Raw genomic sequence first — 18638 nt, forward strand, 5'->3', positions numbered from 1 at the left:
CCCAAGAATCTGAATTACCGTTTCCTACCTAATACAAACATTCCTGGGCCCTAAAGTCTGTAAATTCTGGAACTAGGACATGAAGAGAAATCCTGGCCTTACTTGTCCATTTCCACCTCCGTCTCCCATTCTAGAAGCGGCACGCCTCGCAGGCCCACGTGGATGTCATAAATGCCCTTATTGAAAAAGTCCCCTGTCCATTTGGCCACCTGAAACACAAAGCAAAGACTTGAAAAGAGGCTGCTGTGGGGGAACGTGGCCCCGAACCTGAAGGAGGCCTGGATGGGGGGCGTGCTCACCATCAGGGTGACCATGATGGGGAGGCCGTACGTGATCTCGCTGGTGGACTCAATCAGGATGACCGTGAGACTGATGCTCATACGGACGACCCCGCCCAAGAAAGCCGCAGCACCAATCAGGGCAAAGGTTCCCGAATAGATATGGCCCAATCCAATGTAGCTGGGGAAGAAAGAAACCAAGAACATGCCTTAGAATCATACTGGGGGTGCGGGAGGGAGTTATGATTTGCACACTTGTGCATACGTACTCAAGTGCACGCTCAGGCGCATGCACACACACACACACACACACGCACGCGGTACCTTTTGAGAACGTTGGCAACTAAACGTCCAAAAGCAGCTCCACATAGCAGGGAAGGCACAAAAAGGCCGCTTGGAACAGAAATGCCGTAAGTCCAACATGCAAGCACGAAATAGAGGACGAAGAACAACGCCAAAGTGATGGGGCTAAAAGTACCTGCAAAGCCAGAACAGACCGACCTGAGTCCCGCTAAGATGCCTGCCAGGGCCCACCAGACTGCGTTGGCTCCCACCAGGTCCTTCTGCGCCCTGACCGCTTCACCTCCAGCACCGGAGGCAGACACCCCAATCTTGTCTGGGTTGGCATTACCAACGAAAAGCCCTGTTCTCGCTTAGAATGAAGGGCAAGCCTGGCTCTGTCTCACAGAGGAGCAACCATTTGTTTCCTGCCCCAAACCCCACCCTCCCGGATACTCACTATCCTGGTGGAAAAGCTGAAGGATGCCAGACTCCTGGGAGTTGAAAAAGAGTGTGGCCATGTCATTGTAGGTCTCATTGGGACAAAAAAAGGTCTTGATGCTGGAATTCACTTCTTCTGATGTGACCTAAGAAAAAGGAATCAAACAGTCAAATAAGGGCCCCGGAGGAGGGCATCTGAGACTTCAGGTGGGATGTCTCCAGCGAGGTCGAAAGAGTCTGGATTGCAAGCTTTACCCGTAAATTAAACAGGCAGCAGAAAAAAGATCGATCCCCAAGAGCAGCCAACCGTGATACGGTGTATTCCTTGCGTTTTGAGAAAGAAAGAATCAGGAGGAGGGCCCTGTTCATGCACATTCATAACAAAAACGTAACTACACTTAGGGTTCACCATGGTCTGGCTCTGCCTCCTCTCCCAGGGCTAATTTTGTCAGTGGTACTGCGGGAAGCCTGGCCCCAGAGCACCATGGATGGTGGAGGACGAGGCAGGGGACCGACAACTGGCCGGGAGTGGACAGGCGTCTGCGGAGGAGAGTCCAGGGCATGGCCTGACCTAACGCCCCAACTTTGTCCCAAATGGAAAAAGCCTCCACCCGAGTTTGCTGCAGAAGAAAACCCACGTACACGAGGCCCGATACAGACACCCCACTCCTGGCTGCACAAAACCCAAGCTGGGAGGAGAGATTATTTCTCCACATCCCAGCCCTCTCACTCTCTTCGTTTTGTGTGAGCAGATGAGATCCGGGCACTGCTGGACTCATTACAGGGCGAGGGTATCTGGTTTCTGGTTGGCGATGTACAAGCAGCACCGGGGGCAGACCTCACACCTCTCACTGGGCAAACAATTAGAGAGTGTTTCTTGCAAAGTTGACTAAGCAGACTTTTCCTGGATTCCATTCTATCGATATTAACGACACTGTAAAGATGCCCTTATGTGGACCCTGTAACAATACCAGGTGATGGGTTTGTATAACCCTACCAGGTGGACCTGGCTGGGCAACACGGCCGGAGGAAGGCTGCTGTAGGAGACAGGAGAGCGCCCCCTATCGGCAGAACCTGGCAGGGAGGAGCTGGCAAAGGAGACGCGTGTGCGGAACGGTGAAGGGGGGACAAGCTGAGGCGACAGCTTAATCACCAGCACATGCAGTGTTTCCCAAACTATGCCTGGAGGAACCTAGTCCTGAAGGTGCTCTGGAAAGAGTCCTGTGGTCAAACGCATACAGAAGTATCACAGCACTTGCTGGAAATCGGTGTATCTGTGAAAAGCAGAGAACAGGCTCCATGATCAGGTGGATTTGACTCTCACACTGCCACCCTCTAGTGACCTTGGGAAAGGTCTTTAATTTTGTGAAGCTTCCATTTCCTCATCTATGAAATGGGAATAATACCCACCTCATGCTATATATTACTAGCTGGGTGATCTCAGGCAAGGCCTCAGTTTGCCTCAGTTTTCTCATCTGTAAAATGGGGACAATACTAGCCAACGTGGCAATGGTAAGGACTAAATGAGGTCATGTATGTACAGTGCTTAGTAGAACACCTGGCACACAATGAACATTCCAAACATTCCTAACACTTACTGGAACTTTAAAGGCCCTGAGAAATCCTGTATTAAAGAAACCTACTCAGCTCTGGTTAACCCATCTGACCACAGAATCCTTTTCCATTTGTTTGCTCTTGAATCACGTGTATCAATGTTCCTTAGAACACACTCTGGAAAATATTGGTCTGGTAAGAGGTGGCCTTGGGGAATAGCCAGTAACAGGGATCAACAAACATTTCCTGTGAAGAGCCAGACAGTTAATATTTTAGGCTGTGCAGGTCACATACAGTCTCTGTCACATGTCCTTCTTTTTTTCTTTCCCCCAACGCTTTAAAAATGTAAAAACCATGGACCGCAGTTTGCTGACCTCTGACCTCTGACCTAGTACATTCTAGCCGTTCACTGACTGTTCCTGGGGACAATAAGAGGCAGCCACTCAAGACAAAAGCCCAAAGGGGTTCAGAGGGACTCGAGTGGCTCCCCGGAGGCAACAAGACATGTACTTAGAGAACCTCCAGCCTCCACCCTAGAGGCCGGCTCTCAGACCCACCGGACTGGACTGAAAAACACAGGGTACAGTAAGCTCCCATGCCTACCTCACTCAACCGGCTCTTTCGGGGAAAGGTGCTAGAAAACATCACATACTCCTAGGAAAGGAAAAGGAGAAATGCAAAGAGGAGGCATGCCAGTAAATGGCCTAAACCCAGAAAAACTAGAAGATGCAGGACGAGCCAGGACCACCGTGTGCCCTGAGGCAGGCACTCCTTTCTCCCGTCTGAGGGGTGCCTCTTACATCCCGAGGGTGAGGCTGGTGTGCACCTTTCAGGGGTGGGGGGGGTCAAAGAGTAAACTGAGGCTCGGAGAAGAAGCAGACAGTCAGCATCCTGAACGTCTGTTTCCAATTAGTTTTGTTCAACAAAGAGAGAGAGGGAGGGAAGGAAGGAGGGAGGGGGACGGGGTGGGGGGGAGAGGGAGGGAAGGAAGGAGGGAGGGGGACGGGCGGGGAGAGAGAGGGAGGGAAGGAAGGAGGGAGGGGGACAGGCAGGGAAAGAGAGGGAGAGGAGTTCCCTCTATGAGAGCCAGGACTGTTCACAAAAGTGAGAAAGAGAAAGTTTGGTGCACATCCTCTCTTAGGTAAAAAGACTATTACAACGCCCGCCCCACCCCGGGCAATCTGAATCAGGTGTGGAACAATGAACCCAACACATCTATCAGCTCTAAACTGAGGCAAGCCATACATTTCCGGATTCTTCTGTTTCGCGTGTGTAGGACAAAGGTAGCAGGTGCACCAGGGTTACCTGGAGTGCGAAGGAGTCATTACCAACTTGACTTGCGGAAGACATCTGTCGGCATTCTCCTAACACCATGGAGGCCACAAACACCACCACGGTGGTCACCAGAGACACCAAGAGGCTCTCCAAGACTCTAGGAGGCAAAGCGCAGCCGTTACTGTGGATAAAAAGTCACCTGGTCCTGGGAACTCAAAAACTGCCTACCTCCAGCCCTCCTTTCCCCCAAGAGCACGCACAGCAGCCCCTGCTGTTAGCACGTGTGCAGAATTTATCAGTGACTTGCTGCATTCCAGCAATTTCCATGTAAAAAGTGGGTAGCCAGTAACGTGGGCTGCTGCGGCCACATCATCTCTCTCCGAGGAATGAAAGGCCTTCCATTTTAAATCCTGGGGCGAGAGTCTAGTGAGAGTGCACCCCTCGCGGGGCCAATACTGACTTTGTCATGCGTCCTGGTGGCCAAGTCCAGAGAGGCGGGGAGTGAGCCAGTGGCTCTGATATAAATTAAGCTCAGCCTCAGTCTTTTGGCCCATCTGACAAACAGGTTTCCATTTTCAGTCTTAGACATAACATGAAAGCTGGTGTGGGAAGTGGGGTCCATTCCCCGGGAGAGATGGCCTGGTCCACACAGGGCCTGGGGGGCCACGGCAGGAGGGGAGGTGACTGCGTGGGTACCTGACGAGCTTAGGTTTCGGGTGCACGTTCCGCATACGGTACTTTGCAAGCCTCTTGTTCAGACAGTTGAATGTGGCTCCCAGGAGGCCCCCAACGACCCCCATCACGACGAAGAAACCCAAGTCCATAGCTGTCCAGAGATGACATTTTTTATCAGAGTCAGAGCACTGAGAGAAGGGGCAAGGGAGGGAGAGAGAAAAACCAGAGTGCCCATGAGAACAGGAAGGGACAGGAGCAGAAAAAGACAGAGACGAGAAGCGACCCTGCCTTCTCCCTACAAGAGCCAAAGCAGTGCTGGAATCCCACCCACACTGAGCACAGGGCATGCGGGAGACGACAGGGGCAGGGACGCACCTACCCTTCTGACAGCTTCTCTCTGGTACTTAAAAGCAATTTTCACGGGTCAAGAAAGAAATTTGGGGGCAAGGACAAAACGTACCTTAAACTCGCCAAAGTTCAGCAATCCAGGGAGCTGGAAGGAACCCCAACTTCCAAACTGAATCCCAGAACGGAAGAAGTTGAGGGTGAAGGTGGCAGACATGGAGCAAAAGAGCTAGGGGACAGGTGAAAAAACAAGAACACTCGATAGCGACAGGTCCTGCCACCTCCCAGACGTGTCCCCACCAACCTCCTGCTCCACACAGAGAACGGCCAACTCCAGGTCTGGACACAGGGCCCTGGTGACCATGGCAGTAGATACACCACAAGTGTGAGAAGTTGGAAATCAGGCTATTAGGAGTTTTCATTCAGCCTTTTGTGAAGGACTATTCATTTACAGCCTATTATGCACCAGACCCTGTGCCAAAAAAGGAACGGTAAACACCAGAGGAAGAACGTGCTCCCCTGAGGCAGGAGACGGGGGTTCACATCAGGACCACAGCCGGTCTCACCTATCGGGTCGGGCGGTTCGTCAGGAGAGAAGAGTAGCAGCTTGACTAAGGATGGGAAGGGTGCTAATATGGGAAGTACAGAAAAGTCCACAGTTGGAGGTTATGGGTGTCTAGAGCAAAGGAGTTTCCAGTAACGTCAACTCTCTTGGTCTCATCAGAAGCACAGGTTAACTAAAACTATCGATTAAATCGAGCCTTTTATCACCGTGAAACGTCCCTCATTCACTTTGGTAATTCCCCTTGTCTCAAAGTCTCCTTTAACGTTAAGAAACTACTACACCAGCCTTATTTTGGTTAGTGTTTGCATGGTATACCTTTTCTGCTCCAGACATTTGTAACTGTATTTAAAGTATGACTCTGGTAAACAGTAAAAGAGGAAAAAAAAAACTACTGGTAAATATAACGGGTAAGAGGTGTCCAGTTTAAATCTGGGGGGTGTGGTTAAGCTCAGGGGAAGGTCTTCCTCACCACTTTCCACGTGAGCCCTTGGTTCCAGAAGGATGAGCCCTCCTCCAGACTGAACAAGGTACCCCCAATGGGGGCCCCAAAAGCTGCGGCGACTCCAGCGGCCGCCCCTGCTGATACAAAATCCCGCTTGTCTCTGAGGACAGAAAAGAGAGACGGTTTATCTGAGAAACAGCCCTCAGGCTGCGAAAGGCAAGTTTTCACTTCCTTATGCACTGACGTTTTAACATCTCGAGACCCACGAACAGTCAGGGCTCATGAAGGGCAGGTCTCTGGGGAGGCAACTCGGCAGACAAAGCAGTTCACCTATGAGCCAAACGCTCTCCCCAGAGGAGCTCCGCCAGGTGGGGGGACTCCCTGACGTCCGTTGACTCTCAACATGGATTCTCAGGAGGCAGACTGGAGGGTTCTGGTGTCACCACTGAGCCACTGGCTCATCAGACCTTCCTTCCAGAAAGCTCAGCACCAGAGAAAACGTACAAGTGTGGCTGTGAGCAGAGGGGCAGGTGACAGTGACCGGCAGGAACGCCGAGGCGAGGAGGCGGACCGCAACCCGGCCCCTGGGCCCCTGACTGCAAGGGCCTTGCCAGGTGTGCAGGTCAGTAACACACGCAAATCCCACGGGCTGAAGAGTGCCCAGAAGCAGCCTTCTAAACCCGAGACGCGGCTGACCAAGCAAATAAACTCCATCCTTGATAATATGCCTGTGGACTTCCCTGGTCGTATGTTCGATCTTGGACCACATTCTTCGTTGTCTGAGATGCTTCTAGAGGCCCTACGTTACGACAAAATGGAAGCCATGATGCCTGCTTGGCCCTTGTGCTCCTAATCTTCAGAAGAATAATTCAAAGCCCGCCTCCTTCTGGATGGTCGGGTTCTGCACGCAGCCCGCCCAGCAGGGGAGAGTGTGAGCCGGACTAGAGCAAGTGTAGGGTCTCAGTGGCAGTAAATGAACGGCTTGTTTTTTCCAAAAAACAACCCAATTTCCAACCTTTCCATACCTGTCACTTCGGAAATAGGGGAAGTTAAACTGGATCTTCCGTAAAGAGAGGCTCTGAAACTAGAGCAAGAGAAAACAAAGTCAGAGAGGGGCCCGAAGCTGCAGGCATCCACAGGGCCGGGGAGTCCCTATAGCCTGAGCGCGCCTGGGCAGGGACTGCGAGAAGGAGTCCGGGGCAGCAGATGGGAAGACAGGCGGCTTCGGGGAGGAACTGCTTTTCCTGCCCAATTTCTAGGCCCCTCAGAAACTGCATTTTGTACATAGCGAGTCCAAAAGGAAAAGGGGAAATTGCTGAGCGAAGGGTTAGGCGGAACTGAAAGCTGCTGTAGACGTCACGGGGCAGAGTCACCGAGGAAGGGCCAAGGGGCCAACTCTTAACCTGCTCGACAAAATCTCAGGCCGCTGCACAGCAACTCCCTCCCCTTAGAACATGAGATGTAAACGTCCGTAAGCGACAGTTCATAGGGAACTGAGACTTCTCCACGTGGACCAGCCCGTGAGCACGGGAGCCTGGGGTCCTGAGCGAGCTCCTTGGCCTCCCTAAGCCTCAGCTCCTCATCTGAGAAAGAAGATGGTAAGGGCAACTCAACCCTTGAGGTGGCTTTAAAGGAGCCAGTATATGAGAGTCCGGCCCGGACAGCACCTAACGCTAATGAACAGCAGCTGCTACTCCCGCATTGCTTCCAAAGGAATCAGCATAGACCTGCGCCTGAGACCATCTCAGCCAAGGCTTCCAGCCTCTCCCGAGACGCTCCACAAAGCCACCCTGCGTGGACGTGCTCGGCAAAGGCTGTGGGAGCACCGGGTGACTCTCATTTGAACAGACTCTCTCTTTGTCCCATTCCTGCTCCTAGGACTCAGCAGGGCCTCGTCAAAGCCTCGAGGTACCAGCTACCTGCTCTCCTGGGAGACAGACCATATCGTTTTCTCGTCAACCCAAAGTGACAGCAGATTCCGAAGCCATGTTGGGATGCTCCCGATGGATTTTTTCCAAATTCAACCACAGACACGCCCCTGTGCAGGAGGCCCACTCCCAGGGGTAACCCGCCCCCGCAGACCATCAACCCTTACCTGCGGGAGGCCAGCCCCTACCACTGCTCCACTGTGGATCATGGGGCCTTCCTTCCCCACGAAGAGCCCTGGAACAGGTGGAAAAGGGGGAGGCCATCAGTGAGCACAGAACGGTCTGGGTCAGGAGACCTTTGTTACATAGACCTTTCTCTTGACAACTATAAAACAAAGATGATCCTATGACTTTGTAAGAGAAAGGGTGAGTCAAATTCCCATCGAACAGGAGAAAATAATCTTGAAATTCTACATCGGGGGTCAGCAAACCATAGCCTGTGGGCCAAGACGGCCTTGCTGCCTGTTTTTATACAGCCTGAGAGAGCTCAGAATGGTCTTTACATTCTCACATGGATACATTTTAAGCAGTCATGTAAGTTTAAGCACCTACCTAATAGCTTCTTTTCTTGCCTCTTGGCCCACGAAGTATAAAATATTTATTATCTGGCACAAAAACTTGCTGACTTTGCTAAAAGCCAACTCCACAAACCAATTAGACATTCGTTCTACTTCAAGACTCAGTGGTGTGCTGGTCAGATATCTCTGAATGGTAACTAATTCAGAGCATCTGCATTTAAAAAATAACCCATCAACAAACAGTGCAGAAACCTGTTTGGGGCCGGGGCCTTCAAATCCGAACCTACTCAGTGTACACACATGATGCTTCTTGTCATCTTCGCCCCCTGAACGCTTCAAGGATAAAGGTCAGAAAAGACCCTCCTTACCTCCAGCCACACTGAACAGCACTCCAAAGACTTTGCAGAGCAGGGTCCGGAGACGCACGATTCCGGGCACCTTCACACCATTCAGATAGCATTTGATCTCGGGTATCCCAGAACCCGCTGCCACTGGCTGATGGGGAGAGCAGGTACACCCAGAAACTCAGACTCCACTGGGTCTACGGTTCACCCTGGACAGCCTCACCAAAGAGGGCGAACTGACCCTCTTCACCAGAGCAGCACCCACCCCCCTGCCCCCATGGGCCTGTGAAACCAGAGGCTGCCCCTGCCCCCCGGGCTTCTGACTCAGTAGGTCTGAGGCATTTCTAGCAAGTTCCTGGTGATTCAGCATCACCTGGGGGGGCCTTTCGACAATCGATGCCCTCCTTCACTACCGGAGAGTCTTACCTCATTCGTCTAAGCTGGGTATCAGTCACTTTTGAAGTTATTTTAAAGTCTTTTTAAGTTTAAAGCATTTAAGTTTGAAGTATTTTAAAGTTATTTAAAGTCATTTTTACCGTTCCCCAGGTTATTTCTAACGTGCTACCAAGGTCGAAAACCAACCTTCTCGTCTAGATTGTTCCTCTTTAATCTCACCAGAGGCTGAAACCACTTTCAGAAAACATCTCTAAGTGAACGAGAGACCACTTTTCCTACGGGAATCTATATTCGAAGTCTAAATCAGTTTCTTGACATTTCGAAAATGGAGATGGAGAAAATGAGAGCAAAACCTCATGAGCAAAAAGGCGACACCCCACCACCTCACCTCAATTAGGACAAGAAGGCTCGCGAAGAAGACAAAAGTCAAGTTGAAACCCAAGAGTTCAAGGAGGGACAGGGCGAGGCAGCCTTTCTGGCTGCACTCCTCCACCGCTACAGACATGGGGTTAAGGAAACCGTGCCCGCTAGCTGGGGCGGTCCTACCGTCACTTGAAGTGAGGCAGCTTCTCCTCTTCTGAAGCACGGTGGCTGCTTACTGCACACCCTCCTGTTCTCCGTATATAAACTTAAAAAAAACACAACTGCCTGAGATGTCTCCTACGTTAGGAACCATTTTTAAACTATGAAATACTTCAAACATTATGAGAGGTAAGGTACAGACACCTGTACTCCCACAGCCCATGCCTTGACAAATCTCAGTGTTACGCCACATTTGCTCCAGGTATTTTTTTTAAATGAAAACATTAGATACCATTAAAAACAACGACGACAACAACAAAACCCTTTCTGTTTCCCTCCCTCTCTCCTGGAAGAAACCACTAAGCTGAAACTCTTGCGCATCCTCCCCTGCAAGTTTCCATGTGCGTCCACATTGTTCTAGGTGCTTCTAAAATTAAAACAATGGCATTGCACTTGATGCACATTCTACAGCTGCCTTTTTCCTCTCCCTCAACGCTTTCTGAGAATTAGTCATGTTGATGGAAAAGCTCTGGTTCATTTACTTTGACTTCTACATAAAACTATATCATGTGAACATCAATTTTCCCACTCTCCCATTTGGTGGGATTTCAATCCTTCGCCATCACAGAGCTGCAATGAACATCTCTGTGCATGTCTGAGGGCCACATTTAGAACAGAAACTCAGGAGTTAGGAAGGTGCACCTTCCTATGTATTTGATTTTCATTTCCCTGCTGGTGGTGAGGTGAGCACTTTTCCACAGGTTTACTTATCGGCTAATTTTCCTCTTCTGAGAATTGCCTGTTCACATCCTTTGCTTGCTTTTCTATTGGGCTGTTCAGGCTTTTTTCTTACTGAGCTGCAGTTCTCCCTCTATTCTGGATACTAATTATTTGTCTCTTAAATGCACGGGAACAACCTCTCCTAGGCTGTAAACTTGTTTTTTAGTTATGGTGTTTTATTGTTGTTTGGGGTTTTTTTGTGTGTGTATAAATAGAATATTTACTTTGATGTGGTCAAGTTTATTGATCTTTTCCCCTTCACTCTGTGCCTCCTGGAGTCCTTAGAAATTATTCTGTACTCTCAACATTACATCGTCTCTTCAAGTTTTGTTTCGCCTATTGACATCTTCAGTCCATCTGGAATTAATTTATAGTACAAAGAATCTAATTTTGTATTTTTCCAGGTAGATAACTGATGTCCCAGCATCTTTTATTAACTAATCCATCCTTCCTAATTTATAACACTAACTCTGTCAGTCACCACATCTCTATATGTGTGTGGGCCAGTTTCTGCTTCTCTATTATTTCCCACTGGTCTAATTGGGTATTCCCGCACCAATATGATACTGTTTCAATGACTGTATCTTAAATTATATATCTTGACATTTAGTATGGCTATTCCCCTGTCTGTTGTTCAAAACCGTCTCAGCTACTTTGGGCTCTTTACTATTCCACACAAATTTAGGAAGAGACTTTTCGAGTTCCAGCAACAATCTACTGGAATTTCCATTGGAACTACAATGAATTCATAGATCGATCAGGGAAAATAGGCGTCTGTGCTTCAGGTCTTACTAACCATGAACATGAGCACCTTTCTATTAAAGTCTTCCTCTCGTGTCCTTCGATGATAATGAAAAACCTCAAACCCAAGTGGCTAATACGTAGCTCTTCAAAGATCACGTCTGCTGTTAAACTCACTTCTAGACAGGAAAGCAGAGTCAGCAACTGCTGACGTCCGGAAACACCAAGACCCGTGAAAAGGATACACGCCTGCACCACTCCGAACTTGAGCTGGGTGAAGAGCCGTACAAAGAAGTCCACGAAGAGACCCACCTGTGAAGAGCACGTGGGCGGTCACCCAGGTCTCCCCGCTGTCACAGGCACTCCCCTTGAGGCACCGCCCCTTCCCCCCACTGCCTGTTCTCGCTGGTCACCTGCACCAATGTTACCAACAGGCCACGCGTGAACAGGCTTTCCTTAGTCACTGTGGCTACAGGAGGGTCCCACCTGAGCCTGGCGCCACGGCCCCTCCAAGCACAAAAGAAATGGGTGCAGCTAAGTTGTCAGAAGGAGAGTTAAAGCACAGAGCGAAAAGGATGGTAAAAAAGATCGGAGACCAAGGAAGACCACTGGTGCTTGGAGGAACAGTACAGACACGTGTGAGGGCCTGCTCCGCTCTTTCCAAACGCAGTTTCAAAAAGCCTTTGCGTGCTTTAAAGGGCATCAGAGTTGCGTGGCAAGAGAAGTATGAAAAAGTGTCAGGATTATGATTTTAAAAAAAGGAGTGGGGGGCGTAAGGCAGTCTCTGTTATAAAAACGAACAACTTATTCGCCGGCTGGAGCTTGCCCTCTGACGCCCTCCGCCCCTTGGCCCATCGTCTCCCCACGCCCCGCCTGCTCACCAGCCCTGTGCAGACTCCAATGGCAAACACCATCATCCACTTCACTGCCTCATACCTGCGACCTTTCTGTTCACAAAGGAAAGAAATGATTTCGTTTATTGCAGGCTTATGATGACAGCAGGGAGGGAATACATCTCAGCCAACCAGTTTTAGACTAAATTCCATATGGACAGCAAGCACGGTGATGATGTCTGGGGTGGCAGGTGCTTTACAATGCAAGAATGAAGAATGCTAAGGGCCGGGCCAGGAGCACTGACAGCGGGCACTCTGGTTGGCAGGTTGAACGACTAAGTAATAAATGCAGATATCTCATGAAAAGGGTTAAGAGGCCAAGGGGTAAAGAAATTTACTTGACTATTTAGAACAGAAAAAGAAGCTGTCCTAAGACCTACTTGGTCCCAAGAGATCAATAAAGGACTCACCTTATTATCCATGGTCTCCAAAACCTCCAGGTAAGGGTCATTGATACAGCGATCATAATCCAAACTCTGAAAGAGGGACGTGTGAGTTAAAAAAAAAAAAAGTCCCAAGCCAATAGGAAGAATTACCAAAACCTGGAAAGGGATAAAACTCCCAGTTCCTGCCACTCAAAGCACAGGTGGGCACAGCAGCACCCCGGAGAAGCTTGTTAGAAACACACACCCTCAGCCCCTTCAGACCTGCAGTATCGCAATCTGTGCTTTATACGGGCATTTCAACAGCACTGCTTTAGGTGTATACTTCACGCTTTAGGAAGTTTTTTGCTTAATTTTTAATTAAATTAAATTAATCAATTAATTAATTTTTGGCTGTGTTGAGTCTTTGTTGCTGCGCACGGGCTTTCTTTAGTTACGTCGAGTGGGGGCTACTCTTCGTTGCGATGCGCAGGCTTCTCATTGCGGTGGCTTCCCTTGTTGCGGGCTCTAGGCGCATGGGCGTCAGTGGTTGTGGCTCACGGGCTCTAGAGCTCAGGCTCAGTAGTCGTGGCACACGGGCTTAGCTGCTCCGTGGCATGTGGAATCTTTCCGGACCAGGGCTCAAACCCGTGTCTCCTGCATTGGCAAGCAGATTCTTAACCACTGCGCCACCAGGAAGTCCCAAGAAGTTTTAAACTACATATTTTTAAGTGTCCTGTTTCTGCCAAACATTAAAAGACCTTCAGCTGTCACTAGTGTTACCCAACTTACTCTATTAGATGAACAAATACTTCAATTAACCAAAACCAAATTAATTTAGAAAGTCTAATTTTAAGTACCTTCTGCAGTTCGTGTCTGTGAAAAAGAGGTTAGTCACGAGACAAACGTGGAGACTGTTTTCCTTAAACTTCGCAGAACACAGCTGTTCTGCAAACGCTTTGCAGGTGGGCCAGAGTCATTTCAAGAAGCAATTCAAAGTAAATAATTTTATTTCTACATCTTGCATGAGAAGCAGCAGTTTGGCACCAAAGGAAAACAGTCTTCTGTGTGCTCTCTCCCCATAACCTGTTGCTACCTACATGTCAGCTAGTGAACAAACTGGACACTGGCCCGGTGGCCACACTCCCAGACAGGAGTTGAGTCAGCCAAACAAACACAGGTGTGACACGTGACAGTTTTTTCCATTTATATGACTACCCAAAGTCCAAATTCCTTTGTTAAAGGGTCCTGGAGTAACAAGAGCCGACTGATTAAATCAGTTGTCATCCACCCAGATACAGAAGACTATATAGCCATAAAATAATTCTGACAGGTCTACAAAGACAGATGGGGAAAATGTGCAAAAATTAAGTGAAAAAGGCAAGATGCAAAATAAATAAAGGCAGAGCAGAATAAAATGTATAACATAATCCTATTTTGATTAAATAAAATTAAGATTTGTATGTCAGCATACAATGCAAAACATTTGGGAAAACTGTTAACAGTGGTTATCTCTGGTGTTTTAGGAGGCATTCACATCTGGATATGATTTAAAATTCTCCCAGCAAACATGATGTGCTTTTTATATTAGAAACAAAATTGTTTTCCTGATTACAAAACAAAAAAAACTCAATCTGTAAACTATACTTCTGCTGGGAAACTAGACCCATCCATGAATGACTAAATATATATATGTATTTTGATTATACATATATACACATACAGATTCTACACATATACGTACATATAGTAAACACTTGAACAACGTAGGGGTTAGGGGAAGCGACTTCCCACACAGTCGAAAATCCGAATTTTGCTATTTCTGCCTCAAAAATGAAGAAACTGATAAATGACTCACCCAAGGGCAAGAAGCTGAAACAGTTTGGATACTAGCTCTTTTGATTCCACATATTGTGATCTCTAATGGAACACAAAGTTTTCCCCACACTTAGTTAATTTAAGTATCTGTAAAATGAAAATACAGGCACTGTATTTATTGGAAAAAACCTGCATGTAAGTGGACCTGAGCAGTTTAAACCTGTGTTGTTCAGGGTCAGCTGTATGTATACACACACATGTGTTTGTGTATATGTGTGTGTGCATATATACACACACGTATATATTTTTTAATCAATTAAGTGACATCACATTCTAGGAACCAACAGAAAAAAACTGACATGTTGAAAATATGACTATTCTTCATAGCAAATATGTATAAAAATCACTGGCAATTAACTATTTGCTTGATGGCTCTAATAACACTGTGACTCCATAAACATTGAAAACGCTTGCAGATGTCCAGAATAGGCAAAGGTATAAAGATAGGAAGTAGATTAGTGGTTGCCTACGGTCAGGGGCAAGAAGAATGGGCAGTGACTGCTAACAGGTGCATGGTTTCTTTCCGGGTGATGAAAATGTTCTGAAATTGCTTCGATGATTGCACAACTCTGTGAATATACTAAAAAAACATTGCACTGTACATTTTAAATGGGTAAATTGTATAGCATGTGAATTATGGCTCAATAAAGCTGTTAAAGGGACATTTAGAAACAACTGCAACACCAGAACACCAATCTTTTTTTCTTTTTTTAAAATAAATTAGCTGAAAGTTTGACACTTGGTAAACAGGTACCAATGAACTATTTGATCTGTTATTAAAACCTGATATTGTCTGGGCTTCCCTGGTGGCGCAATGGTTGAGAGTCCGCCTGCTGATGCAGGGGACACGGGTTTGCGCCCCGGTCTGGGAGGATCCCACATGCCTGTGCTCCACAACAGGAGAGGCCACAACAGTGAGAGGCCCGTGTACCGCAAAAAAAAAAAAAAATTTATAAAATAAAAAAAAACTACAAACCTCAATTTAAAAAAAAAAAAAGCAACAGGGACTAACATCTTGTAAGACCCCCAACTTATCAAAGAGTCAAGTATGTGCAATGAACTCTTTCTAAGGCAAGAAAGAACACATTTTAGAAAGAGCGTCAAAAGAAGGGTTTTCTAGTTGATCCCTCATAAATAAAATCTGGGCAGGCTTTTCTGATCACGTGCCTAGCTAAGTTTGCTCTTACACATAGCAAGTGCTCTCAAGAAGCTCACATGCAGAGATGGTTAACTGAGAAATATTAATGACTCACACAAAAGAACATTAGCCCATAAAATTCACATAAATATGCATATCAGTTGAAAGTAAATGCATTACAAATATGAGTGCAATATAGTGAAAGGAGTGAAGGAGCCGGGGATACAGTAGGTCTATGGAGCACAGATGCCGTAGTGAGCTCACAGGAGTAGAATGAAAGCTGAGACAGTGTCAGTCATAGCAACAGTCAGGATGATATCACCAGGCTCAGGCTCAATGAGGGAATGCAAGATGACAGCACAATATGGACTGTCTTATACTTATTCCTGCAAGTCTCTCAACTATGTACAAGCAAACAAATATTTAAGAAATATGAGACAGTACATCAGTGGATACAGTGCTTTTTGATTGATTAAATGCACTCACATCAGAGCAGCACATTACACTATACCACTGTGGTACAGTTGGCAAGTTCTAGACTCCTAAAGTTATTTTAAGTCAGTTGCAAGGGGAAAAAAAAAGATGAAGGTGGAATCTACTTCATCTTAAACCTACTTGACTTAAAAGATATATCACACAAATGCAATGTGAGGACTTCATTTGGAACCTGATTCAAACAAACTATTAAAAAGTACATATGACGTTTATAAGACAACTGGAAAATCTGAACACTGGTTATTTGATATCAAGGAATTATCGTGAATTTCTTAGGTATGAAGATGGTATTGGGTTATGCTAAAAAAAAGTCTTCATATACTAGAGATACGCACTGAATTACTTACGGGTGCAATGATGTGATGTATAGCATTTCCTTCAGAATAATATGGGAAGGGGGAAGTGGATGGGAACCTACATGAAACAAGGTTAGGCATGAGCTGAATGACTGCTGAAGCTGTGTGATGAGTACAGGGGGTTTCAATGTACTATTCTGCCTATTTTTGTCTATGTTTGAAATTCTTTATAATAAAAGTTTTTTAAAAAATTCCATGCGAAGCTATAAATCATAATAGTTACACTAAATTCTACAGCCAGAGTAAGATAAAATATTAGAAAGAAAATTAGTCTGGGTATGTTATTGCTCTAGGATGTTGATTTTTTTAAGTCTACCTGACATTTTCTTTAAAGCATTAAACATAGACATGACTAAGCCCACTTCTTGGAATTGATCCTAAGAAAGCAATTAAGGATGAACAAGAAAGGATGGTCACAACGATGCAGTTCATAATATAGAGAAGGCAGATTCAAGAAACTGTGGCACAATGAAATGCTATTCCCCTATTTAGAAAGATATTACAGAAAAGTATCTATTGCTACAAAAATTCTTATCAACTGGGAGGGGAAAACATGTTAAAATAGTGTATTTAGTAGACTCTCACTTTGTTACTTAAGAAAAAAACATGGAAAAGGACGTTTAGTAAAGTGAATAATCATCTTTTAACGAGCAGTGTTATGGGTTTTTCCCTAGCTTCTTTTTATAAATCATTTACGAATCCTCTATCACAACCATGGCTTGTTTTTGCCATTTCAAAAATCATAGAAATGTCATCATAAACTGATTAAATGATAAAGGCACTCCCGCAGCACTGGCCTTCACACACACACACACACACACACACACACACACACACACACACACTTTCAGAGTCCCATGCTTGAAATCTGCAACTATAACCAAGCACTGACAATTCTGAGAGAAGCTGCTTGGGCAGGAAACAATCATCTGAAAACCCAGTTCTCTTAGAAGAGAACTGGCCCACACCTGTTACTAGCAAACACTGTCAGTGGCTTTGACTCCGGGTCTCTACAAGTTGTAAAAAAGCAAACAGTCTAATGGCAAACACATGCTCTAACCAGGTTAAGGTGCCACAGATCTATGGGAGCCTGGAGACACACCCAGACCCTGCTTTGGGGCTGAGGTGAGAAAAGCGCTTCTTAAACAGGCCCCTTCCCACAAAGAAGTTACATCTTACCCACTCACTCCCCGGGAGAGAAGGTCAAAGAGCATCTCTGGTTGGAATCCTAATGCTTCGCTCTGAAGTGAGGTCACTCACTACTTATGTTACCCAAGACAGCATCTAAGAATCTTACCTCATAGTCTTTCCTTGGAAGGATCTCATCCTCCTCCTCCTGTGTTTCTCCAAGGATGGTCTAGAAAAACAGATCCAGAGAAGGAAGACCTTTTTAATGGTTTTAAAAGTGGAAAGAGGCAGAAGTATTTACTGAAACCAGCTACTAGTTTCTAAGTCATCTGGAGCCATTATCATCAAATGGGAACAAGACCTAAAAAAAAAAAAAACCTTTTGGGATGGGGGTAATGTGGTGGGGATCCACAGTCGTCAGGTGACCGCTTCATTCCTACTTATACATTCTCCAAATAACCTCTCATCGTCAGGACACTTCAAAGATGTCACTTGCCAGTTTAAGGGGGAAAGAGTTCAGGTTCCGTCTGATAACATGCCGAGTCTGAAATCAGGAGGGACTTGTCAACTCTGGGGACACAACTCAAGTTTTCCCAGGGTGCTTTGCAGAGGGACGCTGGATTATCAGTGACCCAGAAAGGGTGAGGGATAGAGTGAGAAAGGGCTGGAAAAACTAAGCCAGCTGCATGATATGCACAAAGTCCAGCGAGGGGGCTCACTCCGAAAATGCTCGTTTCATTCAAAACTCCATTCAGATGGAAATAAAAAAAAATAAGGATGGGATTAACTGAAGCTGGTCTGGGTTCTCCCTCAGATTCCAGGGAGGGGTTCTGAGAAATGACCCAAGACTTGGACACGTGAAGCCGGGCAGATGCTTCGAGAGCCCAGGCTGCGGTCCCCAGGCCCCACCCGCTGCTACCTGCGGGCCCAGCTCGGCCCGGCCCCACCCCCGGCAACGCCTCTCGCCGTCCCTTAGCAACCGCCCCCTCCCCAGCCCGGCTCCACCCGCTTCTTACCAGCTCCTCTGGGGTGCGGGTCTCACGCTCACCGCAGCAGCAGCACCACCTGCAGCAGCAGCACAGGGACCCCCTGCACCCCGCCATCTTCCTCCTTTACTGCCACTCTGGACCCCTCCGCCAACCCCTCCCACCCAGGATCCGCGCCTCACGTGACTGGCCTCGGGAGTGTCACGTGGCCCTCTCGAGCTTGGGACGGAGACTGGGAGTGGCTGCAGACGGGTGAGGCGAGGGCTCGCGTCACATGACGGTGGAGGGACGGCTTCCAACGAGACTTCTGGGCGCCGCC

At 47.3% G+C, this 18638-nt stretch overlaps 1 protein-coding gene across 13 annotated transcripts in view; it reads right to left on the minus strand.

The window, feature by feature from the left end:
- Window positions 1-18630, minus strand: part of CLCN6 (Cl-/H+ antiporter 6) — a 28696-nt gene extending 10066 nt beyond the window's left edge. For 3 of the 13 annotated variants that reach the window (XR_003433446.1, XM_027110156.1, XM_027110158.1), the window contains exons 1-18: window positions 18350-18628; window positions 17503-17562; window positions 12387-12452; window positions 11965-12030; window positions 11329-11395; window positions 9429-9535; window positions 8669-8795; window positions 7950-8017; window positions 6880-6938; window positions 5882-6014; window positions 4963-5076; window positions 4524-4690; window positions 3858-3984; window positions 3156-3206; window positions 1018-1144; window positions 603-756; window positions 300-459; window positions 103-209 (exon numbers count right to left, since the gene is read on the minus strand). Coding sequence is in view for 8 of the 13 variants with exons in the window: in XM_027110156.1 (XP_026965957.1) it covers window positions 103-209; window positions 300-459; window positions 603-756; window positions 1018-1144; window positions 3156-3206; window positions 3858-3984; window positions 4524-4690; window positions 4963-5076; window positions 5882-6014; window positions 6880-6938; window positions 7950-8017; window positions 8669-8795; window positions 9429-9535; window positions 11329-11395; window positions 11965-12030; window positions 12387-12452; window positions 17503-17562; window positions 18350-18436 (1847 nt within the window). In the remaining 5 variants the exon portion in view is untranslated. Of the gene's footprint in view, window positions 1-102; window positions 210-299; window positions 460-602; window positions 757-1017; window positions 1145-3155; window positions 3207-3857; window positions 3985-4523; window positions 4691-4962; window positions 5077-5881; window positions 6015-6879; window positions 6939-7949; window positions 8018-8668; window positions 8796-9428; window positions 9669-11260; window positions 11396-11964; window positions 12031-12386; window positions 12453-17502; window positions 17563-17711; window positions 18104-18349 lie in introns of those variants that run through there. The other 10 variants (XR_003433450.1, XR_003433449.1, XR_003433448.1 and 7 more) reach the window with 8 other exon arrangements.
- Between the last annotated feature and the right edge of the window lie 8 nt (window positions 18631-18638).

This window comes from Aethalodelphis obliquidens, unplaced genomic scaffold (genome assembly GCF_003676395.1).
Source record: "Aethalodelphis obliquidens isolate GAN/ISIS:26980383/991018 unplaced genomic scaffold, ASM367639v1 scaffold9, whole genome shotgun sequence".
NCBI lineage: Eukaryota > Metazoa > Chordata > Mammalia > Artiodactyla > Delphinidae > Aethalodelphis > Aethalodelphis obliquidens.